Source organism: Nematolebias whitei, chromosome 10 (genome assembly GCF_014905685.2).
Source record: "Nematolebias whitei isolate Nwh7 chromosome 10, NemWhi1, whole genome shotgun sequence".
NCBI classification, from domain to species: domain Eukaryota; kingdom Metazoa; phylum Chordata; class Actinopteri; order Cyprinodontiformes; family Rivulidae; genus Nematolebias; species Nematolebias whitei.
In genome coordinates, this window is record NC_056507.1 from 33,860,394 (window position 1) to 33,870,372 (window position 9,979).

At 46.1% G+C, this 9,979-nt stretch overlaps 1 protein-coding gene across 1 annotated transcript in view; it reads right to left on the reverse strand.

Annotated features, from left to right (window-relative positions):
• Positions 1-9,475, reverse strand: part of LOC119415824 (ETS domain-containing protein Elk-3) — a 14,845-nt gene extending 5,370 nt beyond the window's left edge. The window contains exons 1-4 of the mRNA XM_037682997.1: positions 9,198-9,475; positions 4,656-4,864; positions 2,990-3,754; positions 732-854 (exon numbers count right to left, since the gene is read on the reverse strand). Coding sequence (XP_037538925.1) covers positions 732-854; positions 2,990-3,754; positions 4,656-4,862 — 1,095 coding nt within the window. The 5' untranslated portion in view covers positions 4,863-4,864; positions 9,198-9,475. The remainder of the gene's footprint in view (positions 1-731; positions 855-2,989; positions 3,755-4,655; positions 4,865-9,197) is intronic.
• Between the last annotated feature and the right edge of the window lie 504 nt (positions 9,476-9,979).

Sequence of the window (9,979 nt, forward strand, 5' to 3'; positions counted from 1 at the left end):
TGTGTGTGTGTGTGTGCTTAAAGGACCTGCAGCAGTGTGTGTGTGTGCTCAAAGGACCTGCAGCAGTGTGTGTGTGTGCTCAAAGGACCTGCAGCAGTGTGTGTGTGCTTAAAGGACCTGCAGCAGTGTGTGTGTGTGTGCTTAAAGGACCTGGTGTTCTGTGCGTGTGTGTTTCATAAATGAGGAGCAGCTCTCAAACCAGTCCACCCTGTTCAGACCGGCTCCCCTGGGCTCAAACAGGAAGTATTCACAGGATTTCCTCTCCCTCTCGAGCTGAAACAGGACACCTCTGCAGGACCTGCAGACAAAGTCCTAACTTGTTTCCCAACCGTCGCTGTCTGCTGCTTTGCAGATAACAGAAACATCACCTTTAGGTGGTTGTTGTTTTTTAACAAAGCTTCCTGTTACCTTAAAATCCTGCGACGACAGAAATGTGTCTGAAGTTCTGGAGCTGCGTCTTCTAATACATGAATTATTAGAAAAGTAGCTCTTCATCTTTTTTTTTTACCTTTAAATCTTAAAAAACAGGCGAGCTGTTTGTGAGAGGGAGGGTTTTTACAGCAGCGCACGTTTTACCAGCACGGCCTCACAACTTCCTCCTCTGCTTCAAAGCACTTCCAGTAAACAATGAACCCTTGAACGCACCGTCTGTTCCCGTCTGCTATGCTTTTGTTAGTTTCTCTCTCTTCTGCTCTGCATCACGTGCACGCACACCTGCGTGAGCTTCTTACCTGGAAGAGGGAGCCGTGGCCCTGCAGCCGGGCGGGGCTGATCGGGGCGACGGGGCTCAGGCTGCTCCAGAAGTGGATGCCCGACAGCAGCGGACTGTGAGCCAGCAGCAAACCAGAGGGAGTCTGTGAGGGAGGAGACGTCGGGGTTAAAGTCAGTGAAAATGTTTCTGTTTAAATAAATAAATGGTCTGAGGAGCGCTGCTTGCAGCAGTGTTTGGTAATGCACAACATGCTGAAATAGTAAATAATGTGTATTAGAGTTTGGAAAAACAAACTGAAGGAGCAGGAAGGAAGTCTGTGGTTTCTCCTGCAGAATACAGGGGCGATGAGAGGAGGAGGGCTGGGGGGGGGGGGAGCATAAGTGGGCATTGATCCTCACGCATTTGAAATGCAAGCTAGAGAGAAAACATATGAAATCAATTTCTTGGTCTCTCCCCCTCCCCCTTTACTTTCCCCCGTGTCACCTCGGTGCAACGAGGCAGAGCTGCTGTGGAGGGACCTGGCCCCGCTCCCATTATTAATGGAGTTATTGAAGCATATGGCATCACTTAAGAGACCCCCCCTCCCCCCTTACAGAAGATTCCTATAAGCTGCTTGTTTTCCTCTGATGTGAGTTTGTGTGCTCATAAAAAGCCGAGTGAATCAGAGCTGTTAACGCCTTTCACGACGTGTGTGTGTGACCCACACTGGGTGTGGCGGTCGTTTCTTTGTAACGACTCCAAAACGCTCGGGATTAATTAAAGAAGCAGCCTTCCGCCAACAGATGCACATCACCCGCCAACAGATGCATGTCACCCGCCAACAGATGCACGTCACCCGCCAACAGATGCATGTCACCCGCCAACAGATGCACATCACCCGCCAACAGATGCACGTCACCCGCCACGTGTCTATTGGAGAGCACTAAACATGAAGGACTGAGCTGTTTTAGTCAAACCTGCAAAATAACGTGATGCGACCTCGTTCTGGCAACATGTCAGAGTGAGGGTTGGGAATGACTCTCAGCTACTACCACATCAAATTTTACACAGTGTCTGTTTGAAAGAGCTGTAGCCATTTTTGAGTTACTATGGATGACCTGTGGCGGCCATCTTGAATTGTGCCAACTCCAAAAATTTCATAAAATTCATTCAGTAGTTCATTTATCCCCCAACAGACAAATCAAAACAGACGCAGGCAGAGATGCACGATATTAGCGACAAAGTTACATATCGGACATTCCATCGGCATCTGCATTTGGTAGCAGGTCAAACAGACAAAGATCATGCAGAATAATGTAGTATTTTAATTCCACAGCAGAGAATACTATGTAGTCTCTGTAAGTAGGTCTAGGGGAAAAAATATTGGTATCGTTATCTGCCAAATAAGTTTTAACATATCGGCATATTGATATCGACCAAAAATCCAATATCGTGCATCCCTAGATGCAGGCAATCATCACTTATTGAGAGCAAAAGTCTATTAAGTCCTAATAAAACTTGAAGATGTATAAACATGATTATGAGATAAGGATGGTTTAACGTTTTTAAACCTGCTCTGAGTTTTGAGTCACTACGTTCATTAAAGTGCACTTGTTTCAGTTTCTGATGGAAGTGCTTGTGGCTTCTTCCTGGGAGCTTGGAGGGTGACAGAACCTCTACCTGCAGCCGACCGGCCACTCAGATGGGACTGAATTATTGTCTTTCTGAGATATGGTTCTTCTCAGGACTGGTGACTTTGTTGTGGCTGACGGAGCGACACACTCAGTTTGTCTTCAGCTACTGATGTCAGCCAAGGTGTGGAAACATGTTGTGACGAGTCAGAGCTGAAGTCAGTTTCACAGCAGGGTTCAACACATAAAATACTAAATAACTCAACATTTGTAGACTGCAAAAACAAAGGCTTCGAAATCTTCAAAGGAATGCATATCGCCCGCTGTGAGCTGGCACGCTCAGAGTACGAGTCGTGAACCACTCTCAGCTACTACCACATCACATTTGAGCTCAACGCCTGTAAACCTGTTGGCTAATGTGGATTAGCTGCAGTGAGCTTACCGATTCACCTGTGAGTGGTCTTAATGTTGTGGCTGATTGTGTAACTGTAATGTCAGCATGGAAAGCACCTTCAGGAACTGCACGAGTGAGTCAACAGTTCCTGAAGCTCTTCACCATGTGACTCATGTCTAGCAATAAGGAAATGCCGTCATGTTTTTATTTCTTCGTGTGCGAGCTTCCTGAAGGGAGCGGTGACAGATGCTGGGACTCAGGTAAGCGTCTCACCTGTGTGGTGAAGAAGGCGGGGGTCAGGGAGCCGGAGGGCAGCGCCGGGCTGTTGAGGGCGATGGAGCCGATGTCGCTCCCCGAAAGCAGCAGGGACGGGGAGATCTCCAGAGCTTTGGGCTTTTTGCTCTTAGGTGGGAGTCCGTCTCCTTGGTTACCGCTACTGTTAGTGCTCCTCTTCTCGGGGGGCTGCAGGGCTCGCTCCCTGTGGCCCGAGGAAAGGTTGAGAGGCTGAGCGCTCTGGTCAGAGTCCACCCCGTCCTCATCCCCTTCCTCCGCAGGGCTCCAGCTTCGGCCAGGCTGGGTGTTTGGGGAGGACGGGGACTGGGAAAGAGAGGGGGGGTTTGCTGGCCTGGAGGAGACGTAGGATTCAGATTTGGCAGAGGGAGGCGGGCTCCTCTCGATGGCGTTGGTGCCGAAGCGGATGACGGAGCGCGGCTCCTCCTGACGCTCTCGCAGGGCGCGCAGCAGCTCCGGCTGGTTCTGGAAGGAGTTGATGCTGAAGGACGAGTAGAGGCTCGAGTGCAGGTAATCCCTTCGACACTGCTGCACCCCCAAGGCTGCCAGGCTCCTCCTCTCTGCCTCCTCTTCACTCTCCTCCTCCTCCTCCTCTTCTATGTCCAGCTCATGAGCCTCTCCTTCTTGGGGGGGAAACCTTCCAGAGGACAGGCCCATCTCCACCGCCTGCGGGTCCATTTTAAGGATCTCGGGGAAGGACACGAACTTATAGACAAACTTCTGGCCAATCACCTTTTTGATGATATTCTACAAAACAAACAAACAAAAGATGAACAAACTTAAACTGCCCCAAACCCCAACATAACTTTGTAATAATCTGAATCAAATAAAGCTGCTCAGGACCTAAAGATACGTTAAAGCTACTGTCAGCGTCTCTTCAGGGTCACCATGGTAACCATACGCCCGTGTCTCTTACTCCCTGACTGCTAAGTTAATGAGAGGCAGACAAAAACAGACTGAAAAGTAAGCCTCGAGAAGCCGCTGTGCAAAGACAACTCCAGTCTTACAAATTGTTAAACCCTGAACGACTTAAAGGATCGCACATGTAGGAGTTCATGTTTCTGCACAGTTCAATGCAGGTATGACGAGTTCAGACGATTAACTTCCAGTTTTGAGTAGAATAATTTGATGTAAAATATAATCAAAGTCTGCAGAAGCTTGTCTGTTCGCTCTCTGTGTTCTGAATTTAAGACGTAAAGTTATTTCAGTGAGAGACAAAAGACAAAAATCCACAAGTATTGACAGATACTGTGATATGAAAGTAGTTCTGGGAATGAAGAGTTTGTTTGCAAAGGTTTGAACTCTGCATGGAAACCTTGAAACGTAACTGTGTAAACACCTTAAACCATATTAAAACGTCAGTCCAGACCAGTACAGTCCAACTCTGTGACCCGTTTAAACTCTGGTGGGTCTGAGCTGCAGAGCCTCTGTTGTGTTTCAAGCAGCTTTTTGTGTCTTGATACATCAAAAGTGCACGGCTGCAGGTCAGCACTTCAGCGCACCGACAGGAAACCGCCACGCTGAAATTAATTTCTTAGAAAAAATGTTTTAAAGTCGGAACTCTAAGACGAGGAAGAAGAAGTGAAAGTGTGCAACGGGAGTGGGCGAGTTCACAAAGAGAAGTTTGGCTTTAGTCACGAGGCCTCACCTTGTCGTAGTAGTAGCGCAGGGCCCTGCTCAGCTTGTCGTAGTTCATGTTGGTCTTGTTCTTGCGCAGCCCCCACAGCTTGGCCACCTCCTCCGACTTCAGGAGCTTGAACTCTCCGTCCGTGGACGTCCAGCAGATCAGGTGCTTGTGGCTCTGGTCGAGCAGCAGCTGCAGCAGGAACTGCCACAGAGTGATGGCGCTGTCCATACCTGAAGCACAACGTGCAGGCGTGGGAACAAACACATCAAGTTTGACGTCAACGTGGTCGTTTTGAATAATTTTTCCTGAGAACCTGCTTTTTTTTTTTTTTTTTAGACGTCGGCTGACTCTAACGCAACAAAACTTCTTCGGTGTGTAATAACGTAACTGTGGAAACAAATACTTGTTTATACAAGTTTATTCTTCCCGACTTGTTGCGCTGCATGCAGGCTGAATGATGTCCTCTGCCCGAGGGCTACGGCCTGTTTGAATAGCAACGTGCGCCGTGAGGAGGAGTGCGCCCGTTCTGAACAGAACAGTGTGTGTGAAAGGAGCATAGTGTAATGTAGCGACAGCAGCAGGAGAGAGAAAATAAAATATGAGGAGGAACAACAGCTCAAGCCAGAAATATGCTGTGGTTCAACCTGGCCCTCTCTCCACAGGAAGTTCGGCGGGCCCAGGGTCGGTCAGTCTTTTAATAGAGGAATGTGCAGCCTCCAAGCCCTGTCTGCCTACCAGGAGACCTGGGGTTGGTGTCCCCCGACAGCTAGACACCAACACCACATGGACCCAGTACGAAGCGTCCCGTCTTCTTTCAGTAGGCCTCAGACAGACTCGCATGAATACTGTACTCGGTTTTGATTGGTAAATATTTTTCCATAGGAAGATTTGATTTGCTTCATTTTCTCTGAGTAAATATGTTCAGGGTTTGGACTCTTCCAACTTGATTTCAAACTTTTCTACGAGTAACTTCAAACACAAATGAAGGTTATCCTGAACTACATCAAACACATGGTGCACAGTTTGAAAGTGTTTGTTTCGGTAGTTTTCCGGATATTTTCATGTGCAATTCTGAAATGAAAGTACACGCTCAATGAAAGTACGCGCTCAGTGGAAGCAAAGCACTCGTCTAATTCCACCACAGGGAGTCGAGCCGCAGGACTGACCTACGTCAGGCCGGCTGTAGGCTGCGCACGGCAGGTAAGTTCACTACGGTGCACCAAGTGCTGTTTTCTGGACGATCACGATTTCTGAAAAGCCTGACCTGCCGATTCCGATTTTGTTTTATAAGCAACACTGTCGGGTTAAGGTCACAAAGCACCTTCAAGTTTCCAATATTATTTTATGGCAAAATATATTGTTGAATACAAACTTGTTTTAACTGGCCATGAGGTCGTGCTCTGAAATATAAATGAAGTTCAGACAATTGTTAAAACAAAAAAACAAAAAATGGTAAAATCGGTTTCTCGTGCAAATATCGGCTGATTTCCTACAATAAATGAAATCGACCGACCGATTTATTGGTGCGCCCCTAAAGTTAACCTTTGACCTGTTTTTTAATAACTTCTGCTGCTGCCGTCAGTAAACAAACATGTGGTGGCTTTGGTCACACATTTTCCTTGTAGAATTTTATTTTCCAGACTCATCCATCTATTATCTTTACCCGCTTCTTCCTTTCTGGGTCACTGGTGCCCACGTCCAGCCATCACTGTGTGAGAGGCAGGGGGGACTGGTCTCCAGTCCATCACTGGGACACACAGAGACAAACAACCATTCACTCTCTCTCTCACACCTAGAGACAATTTAGAGTTACCAATCAGTGTAACATGCATGTTTTTGGTCTGTGGGAGGAAACTGGAGTACCAGGAGAAAACCCACGCATGCACGGAGAGAACATGCAAACTCCACCCAGAAAGGTCCCGGGCCGGGATTCGATCAGACAACCTTCTTGCTGAGAGGCAACTGCTCTACCAACTGAGCCACCGTGCAGCCATTAAACAATGAATGAAAAAAGCTGTGCAGACTTCGTTTCTTTGTGAATTTTCTTTTGTCTTCATGACTTTTGCAAACCGTAACTTTAAATATGTCACTTTCAGCTCTTGGAAACTCCTTCCACAGGAAATCAACACGTTAAACTCTCAGCCACAACACAGCCAGGGCTGCTACACATTTGCAATTAGAAATTTTGAGTGCGACAAGTCTAGAGATTTATAAGATTTCTGTGGACGTTAGGATTTTTTACACGTTTTATTGTTGCAAAAAGGCTGTGAATGCTCGTACGACGATGCTTTTATTATTGTAAATTTAAAGTTAAAAAGAAGAAACTGTCCATGTTGTCTATGTGATCCAAAGGTTCTCAATTATAAACTAAAAAACAAAAGCCTTGATGGTCTCAAGTTGTGACAAATGAGTCAAACGTGAACATCGTTATGTCAATGTTTATCTTTTATTTACAAAAAATGAAAAAAAAAATCCCCTACTTGTCTGAGCATCGTTTAAATTTTTTTTATAAATCTTAGGGGTACAAATGATGAAAATACGTTTTCCATACGTTTTCTTTTTGGTACAAAAACCAAATGCTATTCCTTAAACTGAAATGGGAAGCGGACTTGGAGGAACTCCTATCAAACCCAATCTGGAAAAGGAACATCAAGAACATTTACTCATCTTCAGTCTGTCTGAGACACGCTGTAATTCAGTTCAAGGTAGTGCACCAGCGGCACTGGTCTAAACACAAGCTGTCCAAGATCAAAGCCAACCTGGACCCTGCATGCAATCGTTGCAAACAAACTCCAGATACACTCCTCCATACATTCAGGACCTGTCCCAAACTGCAGACTTTTAGGTAATCTATGACACCTTCTCTGGAATATGTGGTAAGACCGTACTTCCATCACCACTCATCTCACTGGTCGGGGTGGTCCTGGTGGATACATCCTTCAGCAAATGCGAAAGGGATGCGATTGCCTTTGGCTCTCTTTTGGCCAGGAGGCAAATTTTGTGCAACTGGAAGGACCCCCCCCCCGGTATGAATCCATTGGATAAAGGAGGTGATGTATCATATCCATTTAGAAAAAATAAGATATACCCTGAAGGGGTCTGTCAAACATTTTGGGACACTTGGCAGCTTTTTGTATTGTATGTAGAATGTATGTCAATGCCAGTTTAATTTGTTTGTGTATGTTTGACTGATCCGGTGTGGGAGGGAAGGGGTGGGGGCAGGGGTTCTGTTTCTGTGCTTTAAGTTGTTGTTGTCATTGTGTGTGTTTTTTTGTTTGTTTGTTTTTGTGTGGGGGGGGGGAGAAACAATAAAAACACTTTGTTTAAAACAAAAAAACAAAACAAACACTATACTTTCCCATCTTTTTCACAACTTCCTGCTTCTGCCTTCATATTTCCATGATAACAGCTCGTTGTGTCATTTTGAGCTGAAAGATAACGTGTGACACTCGTGTTGTTGTCGTGTTGCCTGTGATCTTCTCCGTCTTATCTGAGGAGCAACGATAACGGAGCAGCTTTTCAGCCATCTCGTATCTCCATCCGGAGAGAGGGCTGAGCTGATTTCCGACTTGAGCCATCCCCTGAGCCGTCTCTGCTGTGTGAAACCACAAACCTGTCAGAGTCAGGACTTCCTCCTATTCTACTTCCAAGGACAAATGATGAGGAAGAGAGAGGGTGGGGGGGATCCCACAGCAGGGGAGTGTTTCCCCATCCAGTCACACTTCCTCCCCCCAAAAAAATCCCAAAAGGTGAAAAAGGTCAAAAGATCACATCATTGTCCACCCAGCCCACAGCTCCACCTCCACCCTGTGACCTGCTCTGAACCCAGACTTCAGTCTGGCTTTTGAACGAAGCAAAAGGTACAGCTTAACATCAGGAGGCCACATGAGCCGAGGAGGTCCGCAGTGAGGACAGAGGAAGTCTGGAAGATGCTGCAAGTGTCCTCCTGCAGAATAAACTAAACCTGACAAACCTGAAGCTCCTGCTCTCTGCAGGAACATCATGAGGCCGTGGTGCGTTCGGGTTCTGCTGCTGATGCTCGGAGAAGTGTCGCAGTGAGCACAAAGACGTCCACTGTTGGCTGGACGGAAACTCCTAATGATATTAGATGGTGTGTGTAGACCTTACACAGCCACGACCAAATCTCTTCTCTTCCTGTTCACAAATTCCGCGGAAAAAAAGTCAACTACAAGCTCTTTTAAAAGAAAAACATAGGCGGATTTAATGTTTTAAAAATAATTCTGCCTTCAGAACGGAGTCACTTTTTGCTTGTAAAGTTACAGGAAATGTTTGCGCACAGACGTATGCCCCACTGACTCATTTTCAAGATGTTGCACGAACCGGAAGACGACTCAAATCTGAACTAATCTTCATCAAAACCCAGAAACAGACTCTTTTTCGAGGAGGAAACACGAAGCAACCCGCTCGCAGACACTTACAAAGGCGGTAATAACGAGCAATAAAACTCATACTGTCGCTTCTTGTTAACATTTAGCTACAAAACTAGCAACCAACAAACAAAGCGCCTTTTGTGGTGGGGAAACTGCTTATTTTGTAGTTTACCTGCGATCTGTAAGTCGGTGTCTTCAGTCCGTGAAAGTTTACGGCGAAGCCTGTGAGATTCCTCGTTTTTCCATGCTTCCTTCAGGTCCGCACCGTGTGCCGGACTGAAATCGGATCCTGGGCTTTTTCTCTTTCTGAGCAGGAAGTTGGAGCGGGCAGACGCAGAGCCGGCTCACTTCCTCTCCCCGACGATTCCCCAGGCAGTTAGCCGTCTGTGTAAACACACTTTTCCTCCCCTCCTCTCCTCTGCCCGCCCGCTGACGGCCAGCAGTGGGCCTGCTCTCATGTTGACACAGAAACTCCCGACAGCCCGTAAACTGACGTCATCCGTACCGCGAGACCTCCGTGGTACGTTCAGGTACGGCTCGTTTACCCAGATCCTCCATGATAAACTAGAAACTTCCACACGATTTGCGTTAATTTATTATTTGGACGAATTGTTTTGCTTTATGCACCATTTATACTTTAAAAAATATTTAACGCAATTTAAAATGAAGAAAAAATATAGAAACACACTGACATCATTCTAATATATACAAACCGGATTCCAAGAAAGTTGGGACACTAAACAAATTGTGAACTGAATGCAATGATGTGGAGATGGCAAATGGCAATATTTTATTTGTAATATAACATAGATGACGGATCAAAAGTTTAATCTGAGTAAATGTAACATTTTAAAGGAAAAATATGTTGATTCAAAATTTCACATTGTCAACAAATCCCCAAAAAGTTGGGACAAGTAGCAATAAGTGGCTGGAAAAAGGAAATTGAGCATATAA